Raw genomic sequence first — 21,753 nt, forward strand, 5'->3', positions numbered from 1 at the left:
GGCAACATTTTCAAGGCTGTAGCTCAGTATCAGCCTTTTAACAAGTGTCTCCTCACAGGGGAAAGTCTAACTGGCCATTTTAAGATCCAAGCACAACTGTGTGACGCTGAGGCAGCCCTCCTAATCAGCTGTCCGGCCCGCACCCCAGGGGCCTTAGACTCTGGGCAGGTCCTGGGAGGAGGGAACAGGCTCAAAACCTCCCTTCTCTTGAGCAGAAGCCAGATGCTGCTCCAGCCCAGGCCACCTCCTCCCTCCCACGCCATGCACCTCACAGAGCCCCAGGCGGTCGTGATTGCTTTTAATGACCCTTCAGATCCCAGCCAAAGCCCCAGACCCACAGCCATTGTCAGCACATTTCACCCATTCATGCACAAGCTCTCAGGCCTGATTCCGAGCCAACAGAATCGCTCTTAGGTTTCCAATCACAGTATGAAAGGATTAGGCAGTTGACATCTCAGTGGTGAAAAATTAATTTAATGATTCACAAGGAAAAAGCACATTTTTACACGCTCACATGTGCCCCAGGTAGAGAGAGAAGCCCTCGTTTAAAGCCAGCCTGATTGTTTCCACAAACAGAAGAGGTCGCTAGGCTCTGCGGTGTGCCCTGGGGAAGAACCACGCCAATCCACTGTCATTAAGCAACACGTTTATTGGCGCTGATACAGAGACCCACAACAAGTCTTTCCTTTTTTTTAGAGAAAAATTACAAGGTATTCAAGTTACGACTTTTAGTTAACCTTTCTACATTTGAGACATCCGGTAGTAAAAGGTCAGTGTCACCCCACATGGCATTTGCTGATAAAGTTTAAAAGTTACTGGCTTTGCAGCTTTTCAGGATGTGAGTGTCCTGGGCCTTGGCCCTCGGGTGTCCGAGCTAACGACTGCGGAGAGGCCCTCTGAAGACAGAAACGTAATATGTCTTGTTGTCTGTTCAAGTTATTAAATACTAAAAACACAAAAAGTTTTCTGTAAGGAATTCTGCGATGGAACTGAAGGAATTAAAACCAAACCACGTTAGACTTGATAGAATTTATTCAAATGTACAACCTCTGAACTCCATGTCCACTGTCCAGATGTGAGACATGGACTTCGAGAAGTTCCTCATGCCCAGACCTCTGCCAGTGACCGCGGCCCTCAGGCGGCGGGTCGGCTCAGTCTCTCGGGGCAGCTTGGGGTGAGTGAGTTACAAGTGAGTAGGCCTGTGTGAAGTGGGCAGCGGAAAGGGGAGCCACACATGGGAGTGCTCACTAGGCTACGAGACGAGAGCTGCTATGATAAGCCTGGTAACAAAGAGCACAGGCCAGTTAGAGAATGTTCAATGCAAATTAGAAGCTTCTGTAAACACAATCAGGCAGGATTAGAGAGGCAATGAGCGGTAACACTAAAAGCAAAAGAGCTTGTGCAATGAATTAGGGAAAGAGCAGCCGGGCTAGAGGCCTTGGGGAAAGTCAAATGGGATGTATCCAAAAGGGACCTAAGGCGACTGTGGGTGGGGCGCAGTGCCTGGGAGCACCACCAGGGGGAAGCACAAATTCCCTGGCTTTCCTGGGGCACCATGAGGCCAGTGAGCACCACTCGCGATGGGAAACCACAGCCCTGAGTTGGGGAGCATGACCCTGTGCTCAGTTGCCCCATGGGGCATCTGCTTGGAAGTTTGGGAGGCTGGTGGGCTTGTGCACCTCCTCATCAAATCACATCACCATCTTCCTCCTCCATCCTTGAATCCTGGAACCCTGTACATATTCCCAAGTCCTTGACTCAGCTGAGGGACTCCAAATGTCTACTAAGGCCTCTTTGAAGCTCGGCTCAGAGAACTGACTGGACACTTCCTCAGGCTCCTAGACTCCTGCAGTGACATCCTCACTCCAGCTCTGCCTCCCAGTCACCCTCTGGCCTGGGCACCCATGAGGTGTGCTCTGAACCATCCAGGTCAACAGCCCACTCTCTCTCAGGGCTGTGACGAGCCTGTGTTTGGGGGACGCGGGGAAGCTCCGCTCCCTGTCCCAGCCCCACCTGCCTGGACCCTCCTAACATACTGAGCCGAGATCTCCGGGGAGCGGGTGGCTGAGGTAGCGAGATGAGGGCAGGCTCGTCCTCTCTCCTTGGCTCAGCGTCCTCTTGCGCTCCCGGACCAGGGCCTTCTGGTGCCGCTTCATGCGCTCCAGCTGCTCCTCCGCACTCATCTTGCTTCGCTGGTGGTCCCCTGAGTACAGGCGCTCCAAGGCACTCTTGGGTCTCTGAGGAGGAAGCGGGCGAGAGACGGAGCAGCTGGGCTGGGAGCAGAGGGCAGCCATGCTGCCGGCTTCATTCCTGTTCTTTGTCGGCCTCTCTCTCTCTCTCTCTCTCTCTCTCTCTCTCTCTCACACACACACACACACACACTCTATCCAGCTGGACTCTTCTCAGCCACAGAGAACCACTTCATCTACACTAACTCACAGACATGATACATGATACCCCTGGCCCTCACGGGCTCCCTAGGCAGCACCCCATTCTGCAGATGCAGACACTGATCCCCTGGCCTGTCCAGTCAGGCACACACGCAGCACGTGGTGCAGTCCGAACTCAGGGTGCAGACTTCCTGGGCTCCCTCCTCTGAGCCCGACAGGCTGGAGAGAAAGGCGGGAAGGGGCGCTCCTCAGGAAATGGAAAGGGCAGTGTGATGCCCCCTTGGTGGGGAGGGGGGAAGACATCGCTGAGCACACGGTGACAGGAACGCTGAGCTCGGGAGGGGCTGAGAGCACCTCAGAGGCCATCCCCGGGGCTCACAGGATCGCCAGTCACCATGCATCTTAGAGCCCGTCCCTCTGTGCGTGAGGGAGCACCGAGCTCCTCGACCGCTTCTCAAGGCCACTCACAGGGAAGGTCATCTTGCTGCTTTCGGCATTCAGACCCCTCCGGAGGGTGACGTAGGGAGCAATGGTGGACGACTGCTGGAGCCTTGATGTGGACCCCGAGAGCCCTGAGTGAGGAAAGAGAAATGCAGGACCCTGTGTGGTGACTGGCACAGGCCACCAGCCCCTCCCTAATCACCTCCCCCTGTCATGAAGGGACCACAGGGGCTCAGCCTGCAATCCATTCTTCTTCCTCCCTGGGGCCTGGAAGAGCAAGGCCCCAGGTAGAAGATGAGGGGCCAGCCCAGTGGAGCCCTCTCCCCCGTCAGGGACGGTGTCCCTAAAGACCTGTGGACTCCCCTAGTCTTCCCTCATGAGCCGAAGGCCGGGGCTGCTGGGCAGACGGACAGGATGGGGTGGTGCGAGCAGCCATCAACCCTGTCTCCTGATGGACTCTCGGGCATCCTGCATGGCCCCCTGGAGAGCCTGCCTGTGTGGAGGCTCCTGAAATGCCCCAGGAAGAATCAGCAACCCCGAGATTCCTCAGTATATTCACTGGTTACTGACCAGAGCATCAACATACCTCTCTAACCAGACTGCAAATTCAACAATGCCTGGTTGACTGACGGGAGACATGAGTGAAATGAAGAGAAAGAAGAAGGCACTGTTTAGTGAGCACTTACTAGGGCAGGCACTGTTAGATTCTGTCTCCCTGGCCCTACAAAGTAAGCGTTACTTGACCATTGTAGAGGTGCACAACCTAAGAGATTAAGAAATTTGTCTGTGGTCACATGGTAGGAGCATCGTTGACCATGTGCTTCCCATGTCTGGGTCCTGTGGCTTTAAGGAGTCACCTCACCATGGCTGGCTGGTGCCACAGACTACGCTTTCTCCACGGGCAGCAGTTCTTATCAGAGGTGGTCCTTGACATCTGGGAAAGGGCATCCCGCTGACTGAGGACACCACAAGCTTTTAGCACATGGGCAAGAGAATGATGAGTGTCCTACAATGTCCAGAGAATCCTAAGCAACAAAGAACTGCCACCAGTACTGCCACTGATAAGCACATGTAGGCCGTAATAAATGAAAGGGACAGGGCCTTCTCGCACTGTGCCAAGAGTTACTGTGGCCCCAGAGCCACACCCTGTGGGGACATGCTCAGGCCCCAGCAAACCCAGACAGTGGTGAGCTGGGAGTCACACAACTCCACACGTGCTGGAACCACGGCTGTGTGGCCACCTGGCCCAGGTGGGGACAGCACTTGACTGTCTACCTCCAGCAGCAGACAGGAGAAACAAATGAGGCAGCAGGACATTGCAGGCCTCCCTTGATAGAGCTCTCTGAGGGTGGTCTGGCTATGGGGAAAATGGGGGACCGTGAGCTTAGGGGCCTAAGTCTGTGCCTATCCCTGTCTTGAAGGGAGAAGGGTGGGCAGAGAGAAGGCCCAATTGAAGAGAAAAGTGTGCTGCTGCTTCTTTTTTTTAGAAGATTTTTTTCTTAGAGAGGAAGGGAAGGAGAAAGAGAGGGAGAGAAACATCAATGTGTGGTTGCCTTTTGCACGCCCCCTACTGGAGACCTGGCCTGCAACCCAGACATGGGTCCTGACTGGGAATTGAACCTGCCACCCTCTGGTTCACAGGCCAGTGCTCAGTCCACTGAGCCACACCAGCCAGGGAGAAGTGTGCTTCTTTAAAGAAAGGACTCATTGAGTCTTAGAGTGACACAGAAGAGGAAAGAGTCCCCCGAAGGCCCCAGATGGCCATGCGGATGCCGGCGCCCAATACCCCAGCCGGCGGCTCTGGGGCCGGAACACTGGGAGGAGATTCTGGCTCCATCAGTCATTAGCTAATTAGCAAGTTCCTTAATTTCTCTGAGTTTCCTTATCTCTGAAACAGAGATAATAGTACTTTCCTCATAGGATTATTATGAATATTAACTAAGTGATTATACAGTGCTTAATGTGACAGTGCCCAGCTTTATAGTAACTGCTGTTACCATTGCTTCCAGGAGCAGCTGTAAGAAGGAGAAAGAGAACCAGGATCTGGGCCAGAGAAAGGAGGGGTGGGCCCTCCCTGGAGCCCTTGACAGCTGCTGCCTACGGCCCAAAGCTCAGGCGGAAGGGTGCAAGGTACCAAGTGAGGGTTGGTAAGGGTTGGAGAGCAGTGGTTGGTAGTACAGGGGCGGGCGGGGGGGGGGGGGGCGGGAAGGGGGTTTCCCAGAAAGCATCCACGGGGAGTGCTGCCTTACCTCTGCCTGGCAGCGTCTGGTACCTGCTGTCAGAGCCCACAAGTCCCAAGGAGGGCTGGGCCACGTCCCCACTGAAAGTCGTCAGCTCAGGCTCACTAACGTATGACCGGAGCTCCACCTGTGGGCACAGTCTGGGCTGTCACACCTGCCCAGCCCCCTGCCGCCGTCCCTCTCCCCACTCACGGGGTGACCCTGGGTCCTCCCTGCTCACCCTCGAGTCCCCGTTCACACACTGCCCCTGCTCCCGGTCCCGCTTCCTCTCGTCCGACTGCCGCTTGAGGCCCCTCACTGAGGTGTGCCGGATGACGGTGGCCTCCCTGGGCAGAGGTGGCACGGCCGGGGGCTGGTCCTCGGGGCTGTAGAGCTCAGGGAGTGGGGGCCTCGGGGGTGCCTGGTCCTCCTGTTCAGAAAAAGGAGCGGAACCAGTACCCAGTGAGAGGGAGTGGGAGGAAGGGCGCCAAGGGCCCCACCGCCCTGGTGGCCCAAAGCACCAGAACAGGCCACCTGGGGCCTGCAGAGCACGACCACTTCCGCCCTAGGATGCCAACGCTTCCCCTGGCTGAGCTGTGAAGAAGGCGATACCTCGGCTCCAAATCCATTCTTTTTTTGGAGTCACACATTTTCCATCTTTCAAGGTGTTGCCTATACGTACTGTGTCCCCAGACCCAGGGCTCAGGTCTCCGGGCTCCCTGCTGTCACTCCGCTTGCTTGGACTGCACCGCTCTCGGAGCAGGCCGGCAGCTCTGCACCCACTGGTGGTGAGTCTGTGACCGTGTCCCCCGTCCCCACCCCCCACGTCCGCCCCACTCCACAGTGCTCAGACTGCGCTGCCCACTGTCCCTGCAGGTCTCGGACTGCTCGCAAGCTGAGCAAGGACACTCTACCTCCTCTTGCCCCCTCTGTCAGAAATGTGAACAGTTATAAAATATCTTCTCCTTGCTGACCAGGGGGCTGAACAAGGCGGTCAGGATGGGTGACTCACTGCCTGCCCCACAGCCCACCCCCTGAGGATGATGGATGCCACTATTTTCCTCACAACCCCCTCCACCCCCAACCCCTGCCGGTCCACAATGCGCTCTGAGGGCTGTGGCCTCTCTGCAGATCAGCAGCCCTGCTCCCAGCGGCCACAGCCGCCTATTCCTGGGACAAATGACCATTGAGACTCCTTCCTCCCAGACTCCCTCTTTCTTAGTCTCATTTTGCTTTGTTGTTCAGAATTTTGCCAGTTCAGGAAAGGGTGCTGCAAGCTCGCCTGGCAAGGGTTTATCAGCATTCTTCTTCTGTAACACATCCCATCACTGTGTGAGAGTCATCCCCCCAGGCTCCCTACGCAGCAGCATCTCCAGCCCTGACAAGGTCTCGGAACCACCAATCTCTAAAAAGCGCCCCAGAAAGATAAACACAAAACATCGATTGCCCTTGATGGAAAGCAACAGAATGTCTGGAGGCAGAGGGTGGAAGAGAGACATCTTATTATGTTTTAAAGTCTCTTTTGATTTTGTGCCCTTTGAGAGTATTATCTAATAAAAAAAAAGTGAATGACATTAAATTCAAGAAACTAAGCCAAATGAAAATGAAAGAACTGTAGCTACATGCACCAATGTGGATGAATCTCACAAGCATAAATTGTTGAAGATGCAAAAGAATAAACACAGTGTTGAATATAGACAAAAATTAAAGTATTTAGACATGCAAACTTAGGTAGCAACACTTAAAAAAGAAAAGGCAAGGAAATTAGGCACCCAAAGGCAACACAGCAGGCACCGCTAGCAGAGAGAGCCTTGCGTTGGGAAGGGACCCACAGGCTCGAGGGCCTCTGGTTGCTGCAAAGCTCTATTTCTTGATCTGGGTGTTGGTATAACATGTGTGGTCTCCTTATTATTATTTGTTAAAGTATACAGTCATATTCTATGTCAATTTTAGGACATAATTACTTCACAAATATAAAATAAGCAAACAATAATGACAATGGTAAAACTGGTGAATACACACACATTACTAGAGGAGGGGGGAGGAGACCCTCACCCTCGCCGTGACCCTGGTGCTGACCCCACTTGAAGAGCCCCGCCCCCGAGCCCCAGAGGGCCCAGCTGTGAAGAGCCGCCTCTGTGATGTCTATTCAAGGCTGCCTGTTGTGCAAAGGGGGAAACTGGGGTGGCTCGGAGAGGGGACAGGCCTGGGTCCGAGGACCCAGAGAGCAGAAGGGCTGGAGTGGGGGGGTGGGGCTCCAGGGCGGCACCAGTCCTCCTGCGGCCTGTCCGGGCCGGCAGGCAGCCTGCCTCCTGTCGGCAGCCGTCTTCCCCAGTCGTTCCTGTTTGTTTCGCTATTTCTACCCCATTTTGTGGCTGGTGCTCCGTGCCTCTTACATCTGGGGTTGGGCAGATCTCAAGGTGAAGAAATTCACAAGGACCCTGGGTCCTGGCACCTGTGGTCCAGCTCTGGGCCCCGGGCCGTGGCCGGAAATGGGGAGGTGGTGAGGACCAGGATATGGGAACCTGTGTGTTTAAGCCACTGCTGTGCCCCGACCTCAACAGATGTCCAAGGCACTCATGGTGTCCAGGCAAAGCTCCTCCATGCAAAATCCTGGAGGTCCCCCTTCCCAGGTGCCTTCCACTATAGCTTCTCCGTCACTTGGATCGGACCCCTTGCAGGCTCCAGCCGGCACTGGCTGGGCCCTGGAGACATCAGCTATCGTGGTAGCTGACCACACCTTCTGTCTCCTTAAAGTGCCCTGTTGTCCCAGACTCTGCCAAGGGCTTGGCCCCTTCTCATGCCAGGCAAGCCGAAGCACTGGCCCAGGCAACCCCAAGGACCACAAACCTAGCCTGGGGACCTGGGACGGACATTCAGCAAGATGACAGATGGCACAGAGAATGGTCAGGAGACGTGGACTGAGTCTACTGACATGGAGACCTCAAGCAAATAACACCTTTGGGCTTCAGCTCCCTTGTGTGTGAAATGGGGATTCCAGCTTTCCTGTCTGTGCTCCAGGAGGTTATATCAAGGATCAGATGTACCCAGCAGAGTGCTGGCCTGTAGGTGAAGGTAAGGATACTCTTCTGCTGAGGTGAGCCCACTGCCTGCAGGCATGTGTAACTGCAGGTTTGCAAGGAGCGGCCACACACCTCTCTGCACGGTACAGACGAACGGTCCCACCCACTCACCCACCACAGTCACTTCCTCTGCTGGGCCCCACCGCAACATGGGAGGGTTGGGCTCGGTTATCTGGAAGGGCCCTTCTAATTCTGGGAGTCTGAGGTCTGGTGGCAGGCCTCCACTCCTTAACGTCTCGTGGCTCAGCACTCCGGCTGGTTCTACCTCCCCATGTTTCCCTAGAAGCCTCTCGCCCGAGAGGAGCTGACCCGAAGACAGAGAGGGAAAATCATCTGCCAGAGAGGAAAAGGCGGCACTCAGCTCCTGGCCGTCACACTTACAACTTTGGGCTTCGTCTTGGTTGGTGACTGAAGAGGAGACGTCACCTTCCTCAGCTGGGGTGGGTGAGGTCGGTACGGCACGTAGGTTTGCAGCTGGGGGAAGAGTCGAACCTCCAGAGGGGTCCGCACAGGGCTGGTGGGCGGGCTGGGCTGCGGGGGCGGCTTGCTCTCCAAAGTCGAGAGCGAAGGCACAGGCGGGTGAGGAAACAAAGGCACCGTTTTTCTCTCTGAGGGGCGTAGAGGGAAACCAAGGACGGGATGGAACAAAGGCCCGCTTCCAGGGAGGAATGACCTACACCACGAGGGCCTGACCCCGACCCCCAGGGTCATGCCCCCCTCCCACGTGCTGCCTCGAGGAAGATGCCGCTCACCCGGATTCTTGACTGAGTCCACCAGGATTCTGAAGTTCTCTTTATTCGCACTCAGGCCTGCAATGACGTCTTCAATCCTCCAGAGATCCTTCTGTATCTGTGACTTCTCCTAAGGAAGACCAGGCGGTGGTTCATTTCCTTCTTAGCTCCTTAGGAGGGGGTTCTTCCCAGGGCTCGCGCTGTCGCGTCAGACAGGGCCCCTCACCCTGGGAAGGCAGCACGTCCTTGGGAAACCCCACCAGGGCTACAGCCAAGCCTGCTGCACAGCTTCGCACGGAAGCACGGACCTGGAAGATGCCCCAGGCCCAGGAGAGGGATTTCTGAGCAGCCCCCACCAGCCCACCTTGCCTAGTTCCACCTCAGTTAACAACAGACTGCCTCAAACACTGTGTGAGTCCCCTCCATGTGGCGTCTACAGGAGTCGCTTGCATTCAGAGAGAGAGGAGAGGTGGTGGCCAGGGGCTGGGGGTGGGGAGGAAGGGGGTTGTTGTTTCGTGGGCACAGAACTCTGGTCCTGCAGGATAAAACAGTTTGTGGAGACAGGTGCACAGCAATGCGAAGATATTTAACGCTACCACTATACACTTGCAAACGGTTAGGGTGGAAAATTTTATGCTATGTATGTTTTACCGCAATTTTAGAAAATAGACTGTCATAGGCAACCGTGGCATAAGGGAAGAAAAGGCAAGGACTAGAGGTTAGGCCTTCCCTAGAATATAAAGAGCATTTTTCAAAATCCTGGGATTTGAAGTTTAGTTCAGGGTACAGTGGGCCATGGAAACTGTTTGGTAATAAAAAGGAATGAAGTACTGATACACGGTATTCCATGGATGAGCCTTAGAAACACTGTGCTAAGTGAAAGAAGCCAGACGCAAAAGGCCACACAGTATGTGATTCCATGTACATGAAACGTCCAGAACAGGTAAATCCATAAGGATAGAAAGTAGGTCAGTGGTTGGCTAGAGCAGGAATGGGGAGCTGACGGGCGGGGGGGGGGTGAACAGGTACAAGGTTTCTTCAGGGAGAACTGCACGTGGTAACAGGGATTAGAGGGTAAAGCTGCTATTTTTCAAGAGCCCTGGGGAAGAGCCAGGCTACAGGGCCGCACGCACACTCTGACAATCACACCTGAAACTGGCCGGGAAGAAGCCCCAGAAAGACATAAGTAGGGTCTGTCGTGATTAAGGGATCACAGGCATCTTTTAATAGAGTTGTTTAAACATCAAATGGAGTATTCTTTCAATGTTTAAATTACCATGGGGGAGGACAGAAGGTGTCACATCCGCATCTCCTCTCAAGGCACCGGCCACCCTCAGACAGGACAGGCCTCACGTGCTTAGGGACCTGTCCGAGTCTGCGACTGGACTGTGTGCTCTGACAGCCCCCTTCACCCGCCCCCCCGCAGGGGCAGGCTCTCAGCAGATACTCAGTACATGTCTGTTGAATGAATAAAGGACCAATCACTTAAAAGTCCCTGATCAAATACTGTCCAGCAACTGTGATGTCCGAGGCTTCCCTCCTAATGGGGCTCCCGCTCTCAATCTCCCCCCATTGGTTAAAACACCAACTCACATCCTCAGGGCTGAGAGGCAAATAACGGACTTGATGCTTAGCTCCTCACAAAAGCACAGCTGTCCCAAAACAGACATGTGTTTGAGCCCAGAGAGTGTGTGCAGGCTAACAGCATTAACTCTGGAGCTGGGGCTCCCAAGCAGCGTCCTGGGAGCGGGTGAAGGAGGAGCGTGGCATTAAAACCAACTCTCCCTCTCCCTCTCCCTTGGCAGCCCACTCACACACTTCCGCCGGCCAGTTCCCAAGCCTGCCCCGACGCTGTCTTCCTGCCACCCCAAGTGTAAGAGAAGGGTGATGGAATTTCAGGACTTAATGACAAGGTGAAGGAAGCTTTCGGGGAGCAAGCGGTGGGGTTCCCTTCCTGTATCCCCACCCCGGGCTGGGCAGGAAGGCTCCTGGGTACTACAGTCAGCAAAGGCTTGAATTCATTGTCCCGAAGTAGGGACACCTACAGGTAACCTCACCTGTCACCACCCCTCACAGTCACCTGGATGTTCTTTTATCCTCTGGCTTCCCCACCTAGGTGGCCATGAAAATCTTTATAAATAAAGCCACTCATCTAATGAAAAGGCGATGAATTTTCTCACAGCCACGCCTGGCTACTGAGAGGGGGCTAGTGAGTTTCCAGGCTCCCTATGGAGAAAGGGGGTAGGGGCTGCAAGCGTGAGTCATTCAGGACTCTAACAGCTCGCCCAGCCTGGAGTCACACCGAAGAAGTCAGCCCGGAGCCTGCGAGAAGAAGGGCTTTGTGGGCTTCCCAGGCCGCGGTGGCATTCAGGGAAAGTGTCAGCACTGCCACCAAATGAGGTGCCAATCAAGCAGCAGGGCCTGGGCTTCCAACTGGCCTGTGCTCTACTGACTTACTAGGGAGTCCATGAAAAGACCTGTACATTAAACCCATTTGCTTTTTGGGGGAAAAAACAGTCTCTGGGCCTGCTGTATGTAAAACCACGTGAAATAAGTAAGGCACAGCAGAAATACAAAGGGCCAGTAATCACATGAAAAGGTGTTCAACCCACTAGTAATTAAATAAATGCAAATTAAAACAAGATGTCCTTTCTCAGCAGGCAGACTGGCAAAAACGAAAGACTGATAACATCACGTGCTGGCGAGGACGTGGGCAGGCAGGTCAGGTGCTCCCGTTCCCTGGGGGGGCGAGGGGGGCCACGAGCACAGCCTGTCAGACGGGGATCAGACCCTGTCCCCATGGAAGGGGCGCCTTCATTGCAGCCCACCAGGTCCACTCCAGGCGCCTATCTTGGACAAGTGCTCATAGCTGAGCTGGAAAAGGCGGTTACGCAGATGCTCACTGAGGCACCTTGCATAAGAGCAAAACGCACTGCAAGCGACAGTACGTATCCACCAGAAGACATCCACACCACAGAGCTCTATGCAGCAGGTAAGAAGTAATTTAATTTCATTTACTCAGACCGGCCATTTTCTGCCTTTTCCATTTCATGGGACACATAAAAACTAATTACTAAAATTCTGTGGCACACGAAAATAGTTTTTCACTGATTTGACAAAAATAAAAACAGGTATAATTTTGATTCATTCACACCAGATGGCTATTGCTGTGTTGGCTGTTGTCATTTTTTTATTTGACGATCTAAGGGAAAGAGGTCAGTGGTCCTGATTAAACAGCAACTGCATGTTTTAAAAATTCTGGCAGCACACCGGTTGGAAACTGCTGACTCAGACCAACGATGTCCAGTACAACTTTCTGGGGTTGCTGGAGTCTCCCCCGACCTGTGCTGTCCCATATGGTAACCCCCGGCCACATGTGGCTCCTGAGCAGCTGAAATGATTCTAGTGTGACTGAGGAACACATTTTTAATGCTGGTTAATTTTAATTAATTTGAGTTTAAATTTAAATACCAACTATATCGGGCAGCATAAACTTAGGAGTATTTTTCCAAGAAAGATTTCCACAACATAAGGTTGTAACAAAAAAGTGAGTCACTGAACAAAGTATAAGAAAGACTCCTCTGTAAATACACCTGGCTCCCACCCCGAATAAGTTCTGTACTTCCATGTCTGTGCACATACTTGGAAATGCGAAGGAGGTGCTTGGGGCGGGGGCGACGCTGCAAACAGATGGCCCCCATTACACTGGGGAGGGCGGGGGTCCGGGGCAGAAAGGGGAAGGAGGGAAGGGAAGCTTCTGTTTATTTTTATTTTTTGCTTCTCGTTGTTTGGCTTTTTCAAAGAGATGCATTCGTGTGTTATTTGTAGAATCATAGAAACATAAGGAATAAACAGCTAAAATAAAACTACTGCTAAAATTAGTCTGGCTCACTCAAGTCCAAGAAGATGCGTGTAACAGGACAGGACAGTTTGAGAAACTAGTAATGAGAAATAGTCATTTGAAGGACTTGGTCGATATTCACCTACTACTTCAAGCCACTATGCTAAGTGCTGCGGATACAAAAAAGAACAGGGAAGTGCTAGTCAGCTTGGACGAAGGGCAGCTACTGGGAAAAACAGCCAGTGGCAGCGGGAGGCAGACGAGTCCTGGGAGCTGAACAGGCTGGCCTGAGCCACAGGCCCGAGTCCCCGCACGCCTCTCGGGACCAGCTCTGAATGCTGACAGGGGGGAAAGCAGGGCCTGGGAGAAGCCTCCCAGTCCTGAATTTCCATCACTTGTTGGAGTGAGGCTGACGTCAGCAGAGTCGACATGTTCATTAACTCACTGGAACGAGGAGCCTTGGCTGGAAGGTCACCCTCTAGCAAGCCGAGCCCCAGAGCTGGCCCAGCAGAGTGTCTCCCTACGAGGAGCCTCAGCGAAGGCTCACTGAACTCCAACAAGGTGAGTGCATGTCAGGGCCCCGGAAGGGGAGCTAGAGGTCTGAGGTTGGGTTTGAAAGCTGGTGATTTTCCATTTTTAAAACGTTGAGGATGGGGCTGGATCCTGGCTGGGCACCACAGTGAGAGAACACCAGGTACCTGGAGGACCCAACTGGGGGAAGAAAAACCACGCAGAGCCTGTCCTCCCGCACCTGAGGGGCAGAGGCCACTGTCAGCAGGGCGGCCCGGTTTCTAAGGACAGCGGAAGCAGGGCTCTAAGGCTGCCTTTCCCGAGCGGGGCAGGGGCCACAGCGATGGGTATCTCTTAGCCCGGCTTCCAGAAATGCTAATGACTGCCAGGAGACCAGAGGCACCTCCTGCAGGCACACTGCCTCCTCAGGTGAAGGCTGGATAACATCTGTCTTCAGGAACCGAGGAAGGAGGGGCGGGGCTTCCTGCTGCTGTCTGAGTGAGTAGCTAGGAGGCCAGGATGGGCTGAGAACTAAGAAACACAGATCACGCTCAAGTCTGCAAGGGTCTCAAGGCTGGTATCTGTCTCCCCTCGAGGCTATTTTCCCAAATGTAAAGCCCTCACAAAAATGCCAGAGTTTATCTAAGAGCAGGAAGACGGGGGCTGGGGGCAGGGATCCCCGGAGACAGTCTGGGATGATGCACAGGCTGGGTCCCCCTGGAGGGAGAGGAGGCCCTGGGTGGGGCTCCCAAGAAATCAGAGCTCAGGAGGGATCGAGGGCCCTCGAGTCACCTGGAAAAAAAAGGCCCTTCTGTGGCGCTCCTGCAGGGTCTGCTTCAGCTGCTCCACGTCGCTCTCCAGCTTCAGGTACTCATTCCAGGCGTTCTCCATCTCCTGTTGGCCAAGGAGACACTTCCAATTCTCAGTCGTGCTCCACCCCCTCAAAGCCCCATGCACACCTGCGCTCCTGCCCACAGCTGGCCCGGCCAGGGGGAGAGGGGAGGGGAGCCCCACAGGTCTTCTTGGGCCGGCCTGGTGGGAGAGGGACCTGGGCTGTCTTCTCATGCACCCTCTGACCCCAGCCCTCTGCACTGTCCTGTCTTACTTATATCGCTGGGGACACTACGGTTCTCAGCCCAGGCAGCAAGGGCCTGCCCCACATCAGACGAACAAATAAAGTGGAGATGCTGACATCGCGGAATTATCTGCATACAGATCAGGAACAAGCCTTACAGGCTCCTCTGAGAAATCCGGTCCCCTGGGCATCACTGTAGCCACCTAGGAGTCGCTGATGGACAGGACCCTAAGGCAGCCCTGGACATGCCACCCCTGGACAAGGTAAGCTACTGTCAGGAGGCAGCCTGCTGCCCCAAGACTCTTGCGCCTGGCCACCAATTCAATCGTAGCGGGGGAGACAAGAAGAGCAGCCCCCGCCCAGCCCATCCCGAGGGGAAGAGTCTGCGCCCTCCCCACCCTCTGCTCACAGTGGACTCTCTGGAGAGCTCCGCCCGGATGTGGACGAGGTCCTCCTGCAGCAGCCTCTGCTGGTAGGCGATCTTCTCCAGGTGCTGGGGCTGGTCTCGGTACTGCTCCATCTGCCGGTGCAGCACCTCCAGCACGGACTCCAGCTGGTCCTACGCGGGTGAGGGTGAAAGTGCAGGATGGTAACAGGAAAGTCCCCGGAGGCCTCCCCATACCATGCCAGGGGCTAAACCTCGACTGAAGGGGCAGTGTCCAGCTGGGGCCTGACAGGGTTTCTGGGTCCGGCTCTGACTCTGCCCATTGAGTGGCCTGGGGCAAGTCACCCAATAGCTCCGTGCCTCAGTTTCCTCATCTACAAAATGAGCGCAAGGCTTCTGGCTCCTCATGGGATAAACAATGAGGATAAATCAGAGTCAATGGAAAACTCTTTAAGTTCTTTGGGACAAAGGACATGTAATAAACTTTCAGAGTCAAATATAACACCTGGTTAAAGTGCAATAAAGAGCCCTAACTGGTGAGGCTTTGTGGGTTGGGCATCGCCTCACAACAGAAAGGTCTCGGGTTCAAGTCCCCAGTCAGGACACATGCTGGGGTCACATGCCGGGTGCGGGACAGGTCCCCAGTAGGGGGCATGGGAGAGGCAAGTGACTGACCTTTCTCTGGCTCTTCAAGGTTTATCTCCCTCTCCTTCTCCCTCCCTTCCCACTCTCTGAAAGCACTGTATTTTGTTATACATAATGTGAATTCTTTTGCCCAAATTTTTGAGGGAAAAATAAGGATGCGCATCATACATGGGTAGTACTGATTCCATATCTATATAAATGTTTTTAATTCTTTTACTTATGCTTATGCATTAAGAGTGTAATGCATAGAAATCAATAATGATATCCATATGTTCAAAAGTTAATGCTAAAATTCCTTTATAATACAAAAAAAACAAGTATCTAAATACATAAATAAATAATTGAATTAAAAAATGAAAACAAAAGATTGGGATAAAATGTGGGTGCACATTATACATGGGAGCACATTATACATGGCAAAATATGGTAAATAAACAAAATCCACTTTTTCTTCTTTAAAAAGTGCAATGAAGAAAAACATCCACACTAAGTGTCTAAGAGAACAAACATCGGTGCCCCCGCCACCCCTCAGTCCATTCCTGCCCTCCCATCCAGTCTTGCTTCCTCCACAGCCCAGGTGCTCAGGGGCCCAGGGGACATCAACACAGACGAGGCGGTGGAGCCCTCCTCTCCCAGGCTCACCTCACCGGGCTTCCAGGGAGCGGGGGCCGGAGCAGAATAGGGGGGTGAGAGGAAGAGGGCTGGAGCACTAGGCCAAGGCCTCCCTGTGAGGTTTCTTCCAGGACCAGAAGAAATCCCCCCGCCCCAAGAAACACCTTTTAAATGTAAAGACACTGTTCTGGGTAGACTAACCCCTGTTGTTTGATACCATCAGGTCCATGACAGAGAATAGACAACCCCCCTATTCCTCCTAGCCTAAGATTATGCAAAAATGACACATACTTTGTTCTCCTTGAGGGCTCGTATCTTGTCTTCCAAGTCCTGGAGGATCCTGTCTTGTTCACAGAAGACGCTCAGTTTAACCTGTGAGCAAGAACGGGTTAGAGAAGGCCTGGGATGAGGAGCAAAGGGCATGGCCTTGGGGTGGAATCGGAAGGCCTCTGGCTACAGAACCATCCAAACCCTGTCTGAAGCTGTCCACCCCGACGGGTCTGGGGACAGCGGGCGGCAGAGATGCCAGCCTGCCACTCTGTTCACTCACGTCAACGTCACTCTCAGCAATCTTCACTGGCTTGAGGCTTCGATCCTTGAGGAGGTCCCGGCCTGTCATCTGCGAGGTGAAGAAGTTAAAGGGGATTTAACCACAGGATTTGGGATCAAAGCTCGGGAAGGAAAGTGAGCCCCATGATGGGTCGGTGGCAAATAGGGTCATGGCACAGAAGGGGCAAAACCTGAGGCAATGCTTGCTTTTATCTTTCAGGCCTATTTCATTTTAGGGAAAAAAAACAAAAAACCTTTTTCAGCATTCTAGTGGCACTTGTAAATTTCTCAAATTAAAGGAAACACAGAAGTTCAAGTTATAGTATCATCAACTACAGCAGCTTCTATTTGCTCAGAAAATTTGCCATTAATAAGAGAGAGTTATGCTACTGAACCTGGGGTCAAACGTCCAGGCCAGTGGGGAGGGTGGACCAGGGCGAACAAGCAAATCTCCTGGACATCGCCAAGCCTTAGTTTGAGGAAGTCTCTGAGCAGCCCACCTCCCCTGTGACTAAGGTCAGCCTCCCCACCCTAATTATCTGGGAAGAGGATCTGGCCAAGGGAAGAAGGAAGCTGGATACTTCCCAGCTGGGGTTTTCACTGATCCCTGGATAAGTGAGGGTAGGCTGTACTTGTGTGTGTTACAAGTTACTCTGTCCTCTCAAGAAAGGAGACCACCCGGCATGAGACAAAAGTCACCCAAATGTACAGGCGGGTGGGATACCACATTTCCCACCCCTCCCTCAACACTGCATGGCAACCTGTCACCAGTCTCTGACTGACCCCTCTGAAACTAAACCCTGTGCTGCAGCCCTTGTTTCCATTTCCCCCAAACCTCCTTGCCAGCAGCTGTGCAGGAGGGGCGGCTTCTACACAGATGTGCTCCCCGCCATGGCCAGGCCAGGGGCAGGAAGAGCCAGGTTGAATGCGCCCCGTGTAGCAGAGGCTGTCTTGCTGAACTCCACTTTGCAGATCTGACCAGGGAAAGAGGGTGTAGCTAACACCACAGCCGAGATAGGTGGTGGTGTGTAGCATGCAGAGCATCCCGGTGTGGACGGACAGACGGCTGCTGGAGAGATGGCCCTCGCTTTCCCCCTACTCCATCTGGGAGGCCCAGGAAGTTTGGGAGTGTGAGTCAGAAACAGAAATACATTGGCAGGCATTCGCCTCAGAACTCAAGCTCCTCCCACCCCTGTGCCCAACTGTCCTGTACTCCCTCTCCTTGACAATCATCATTAGCGAAGGGCAAGGTCAAAGGAGAATGCCTTCTCCATCCATGCCTTGGCCTGAGGACTGAGTCTGGCTGCAGACCTGCCCCCACCCATTCCCACGCTCCCTGTGGTTGCACAGAAGAGGGCAGGGACCACTGTCTTCTTTGTCTTGGTAAAGTCAGCCCTGAGCACAAGGCCTGGCACACGGAAAGGCACTTGGCAAATGCTTATTGCATTGCAGTCGGGCCAGAGAGAAATACTTGCAGGTCAGTGCTGCAGACTCCCTGGGAAAAACAGAACTCCAGCCAAATTCTGCTCCTCAGACTGACAGGTGATATGTATACACACGTACACACACAGTCACGAACACACCGACAACAGCAACAATCCACGAACACACAGGCTGTGCTGGCTTCTGTCAGGGCAGAAGGGGAGAGCGGGCGGAGGAGCTCATCCTTGTGAACCACAAACAGCTGAACTTCCCAGGCAGGACTTGGGCCCTCAGACTCGGGGACCCCGGAAGGTAGACGTGGGTGAGTCTTCACTCTGCACCACCGCCGTCCTCAGTGAACCAGCGGGCAAAGAGCCTGCCCACCCCCCAAGGGGCTGTCACTCGGCTCATTCCCCAGGAAGAAATCATTTTCAAAGCGAGATGTGCTTTGGGGACTTTCCCTCCCAGCAAAACATTTCCCCTTATTTCACTGACGCTCTTTACCAGTGGTGTGTCTTCGACACTGGAACGGCAAGGCAGAGAAGCTGACGGCGCGAAGCCTGTTTGCCCAGCACCATCGGGGATTAAGTGAGGCACTCCTCACAAAAAAGGCATTCCGAGAGAGCCGAATCTTTTAAACTTTTTGATGGAAAGCTTACTAAAGGTATGCCCTTCACTGCCTTCACAGAATGATGAATATATTCTCAACATATCCCCACTTTTTTGGGGGGATGAATCAGTCATTATTTAAAAAATCAGTAGTATAGAATTTCTTAGAAGCTTGTATTTAGGGCTCTTTGCACCCCTGGATGAAATGCTCCCAAATTTCTGTGCTTTTATTTTCATTTTAGATTGACATGTAATGTGTTTTTTTTTTTCCTTTCTTGGGATATTAGCACTCCCTCCTTTCAAAGAGGCAGCTTCCTCTTCTCCCCTGTTAATGTGCTGCTTTGAAGGTGCTGAGAGTTAGGCATCCAAACTCTGACTGGGTCTGCTGGGATTAGAAACTCAACGCAGGGATGTACTCGCTGCTTTCCCCACCCCCTCCCTCCTGCTGGGCCCGGCGCCCTTCACGGAGCCGCTCCCACACCTGTGTCTCCGACTGAGGGCCCTAGCACATCAGTGAAACGCTCTGTCTCCCCTCACTAGATGCTAACCTGATTAGGGGTGACTGTGAGGGCTGCGACCTAGTTTCTCTGTATCCTCAAAGCCCAGCCAGGGCCCCTCACACGGAGGATATTCGGGAAACGTTTGCTCAGCAAGCCTGTGAACGTAACAAACAAGGCGAGCTGGCTGCGCCGAGACCCACTCCTGAGACCCACTCCTGAGACCCGCTCCCGTGGAGTGAAGGCCACGGGCTTCGGAGCTGGACTTCGAGACTGTGTTTACACAGCTCAGAGGCCTTGTAAGCTCCTGACTTTGGTTCTGTTCTAGACAGCCAAGGCCACTAAGGCCTATCCACAAGTAGCGTATTGCATCTAATTGCCCTTTTAAAACCATGCTTTGTGTCAGCAATGCTTAAATCCATTTAAAACTTCAGCAATGGGTCCCCAGCATCACTTCACCAGAAGAAGTGAAAGTCATGGGCACTTCTCCCTTTGGAAGAACATCAGCATCAGGAAGGAACTGAAGGCCACCTGGCACCTTACTCTCCTCTCCCCACACCCCCAGACACCGGTCCTCAGGGCTCAGGGTGACCGGACACAGCACGCGCTTCCTGACCCGTAGCCTCCCTGGGAATGCAACGAAATGTGGCGGTGTTTCAGGCACTAGTTCTGTACCAGCCGAAGGGGGGTGGGGGTGGGAGGCCCCGTTTCATTCTAGTCCAGCTCCAGACAGCAACACTCTGCCCCGAAGAAGAGCCCCCTTAACCCCAGGTCCACGGTGGGATCTGAGGACACCCCAGCTCCTCCAAGGTGAGCAGGAATGACCACTCCCTCCTCCCAAGAAACTCATGCTCGACTGCCCAGACCATGCTGGTCTCTGTCTAGGTCAGGCCTCCCCATGGAGGCAGACAAGTGACAATGGGGACATGACACAAGCTGGTGGCAAGCTGGGCAAGCCCCCCACCCCCGGCCCCACCCCCGCGGCAGCACAGGAGATGGAGGCACAGAACAGCACGGATGAGAGGCTCAGCCTGGTGCACCAGCCAGAGTGCTGAAGGGAGCTTCAGAAAGAAGGAAATAAACCGAAATGACTTGCAGGAAGCCTGGGGGTGGTCAGGAGAGCCCCTGGTTAAGCAAGTGATGGGATCGGCACTGAGCCAGAAGCAATGGAATGGCCCCGCTCGGAGACACAGATCCGATCATCTTACGCTTCTCCTGGGCCGACAGCCCAGTGCTGACTTCTTCAGCACTTTGTAAAGCACGTTGATCAAAGGTTCATTATTTTTTATCTGTTCCAAACAGAAAGGCAAATACAACAAAACGTAACAGGTGAGACATCAAACAACACTTGAAGGAGCCAGAATTTGGGGCACCGGTGAGGGGAGCCTTAAGGGGGACGTGTGGCCGTGTGACTCAGCGGCAGGGACTCAGTGCTCTGCACGGCTTCCCAGCCGGTGGACCTTTCTGGGGGTCGGTCCCCTCGTCTATAAAATGGAGGGGGGATAGGCGCTGCCTGAAGGACCCCTGTGCGGGCTGGTTTACGTGACGGTGCCCAGCTCAGTGCCCACTGCATCCTGGGTTCTGCCGCAGAGGGTGACAGGGACCTGGGCGTCCTCCTCGGTCCTCCCTCACCACACGCTGTGAGGTGCCGGATCTCTGCTTTGGAGCGGGGCCGTCACCAGTCCCTCGGACGCCCCTCTCCACGCCCAAGTGGCCTCTAAATAATTACTCTCACCGGTGATCCCACTGCTCACCGCTCCTGTGAGGGAAGATGTCCCAGCCCACGATGGGAGTGGATCCCAGCCCTGGCCCGAACACTGGAATCTCCCGGGAACTTGATCAAATATAGTGCCTGAGTCCCACTCGACGAGATTCAGATGTAGTTGGCTTGGGGTGGGGCTGGTGCCCCCCTCCCCCAGGGGCTATCCTAACTGTGCAGCCAGGATTGGGAACCAGGACTCTGAAACTGGCTCTCAAACTTCATCATGCTTCAGAATTACCTACCTGGAGGCCTTGTTAACACAGGGACGAGTGAGCAAAGGTAGCTTTATAGTTGTGAGCAACAATCTTTGGAGTTAATAAATCTACTGTAATAACCATAACCTGCATGCCTTTTCCCACACAAACAACTGTAAGCCCATCCCTGACCACAGAGCTGCTGGGCCCCACCCTGCAGAGGTTCTCCCAGAGCTGGTCAGGGGTGGGACTCCAGATTTTGCATTTCTAGCACACGCCCAGGTGTTGCTGAGGCTGCTGGTATGGCAGCGCACTTTGAGAACCACTGCTTTGAAACGGTTTTCCCAACCACGGCTACACTGGAGACACTGAGGGGGGTTTGTTTGTTTGTTTGAAGAGTAACACCTGTGTGTTATTGACTAAATCAGAGCCGCTAAGGGACAGGACACTCAGTTAAAGAGCTCCTCTGGTGTTTCAGTTCATGGCCAGGGTTAACAATCTCTTCTCCAGAACAACAGACCTCAAACTTTAGTGTGCTCAAAAATCCCCCTGAAGCTTGATTTAAAAAAAAGAAAAGACAATTCTGGGTGCCATCGCCAGAGATTCTAGTTCAACAGACCCCCACTCCAGATCTGTGATTATTTATTCAGCTCCCAGGTGATCCTGAAGTAGGTGGTGCCCCATACCCCCACTTCAGAAACTTGGCTCCGGAAGCTGACCCTGGAAACGGGTCCTGAGCACAGAAGCCCTGACCCCAGGCTTGAGCAGTCAGGAAGGGTCTGGAGGCC

At 53.7% G+C, this 21,753-nt stretch overlaps 1 protein-coding gene across 5 annotated transcripts in view; it reads right to left on the minus strand.

Annotated features, from left to right (window-relative positions):
* PLEKHA7 (pleckstrin homology domain containing A7) overlaps nucleotides 1-21,753 on the minus strand; it is a 202,958-nt gene that overhangs the window by 9,408 nt on the left and 171,797 nt on the right. For all 5 annotated transcript variants that reach the window (XM_045825405.1, XM_045825402.1, XM_045825401.1 and 2 more), the window contains 10 exons: nucleotides 16,483-16,551; nucleotides 16,224-16,304; nucleotides 14,700-14,849; nucleotides 14,008-14,109; nucleotides 8,886-8,994; nucleotides 8,515-8,741; nucleotides 5,292-5,480; nucleotides 5,081-5,198; nucleotides 2,859-2,962; nucleotides 2,037-2,237 (listed from right to left, as the gene is read on the minus strand). In XM_045825405.1, the coding sequence (XP_045681361.1) occupies nucleotides 2,037-2,237; nucleotides 2,859-2,962; nucleotides 5,081-5,198; nucleotides 5,292-5,480; nucleotides 8,515-8,741; nucleotides 8,886-8,994; nucleotides 14,008-14,109; nucleotides 14,700-14,849; nucleotides 16,224-16,304; nucleotides 16,483-16,551 (1,350 nt within the window). The remainder of the gene's footprint in view (nucleotides 1-2,036; nucleotides 2,238-2,858; nucleotides 2,963-5,080; nucleotides 5,199-5,291; nucleotides 5,481-8,514; nucleotides 8,742-8,885; nucleotides 8,995-14,007; nucleotides 14,110-14,699; nucleotides 14,850-16,223; nucleotides 16,305-16,482; nucleotides 16,552-21,753) is intronic.

The sequence above is a fragment of the Phyllostomus hastatus genome, unplaced genomic scaffold, assembly GCF_019186645.2.
Source record: "Phyllostomus hastatus isolate PE091 unplaced genomic scaffold, TTU_PhHast_1.1 phas_scaffold_585, whole genome shotgun sequence".
Lineage (NCBI taxonomy): Eukaryota > Metazoa > Chordata > Mammalia > Chiroptera > Phyllostomidae > Phyllostomus > Phyllostomus hastatus.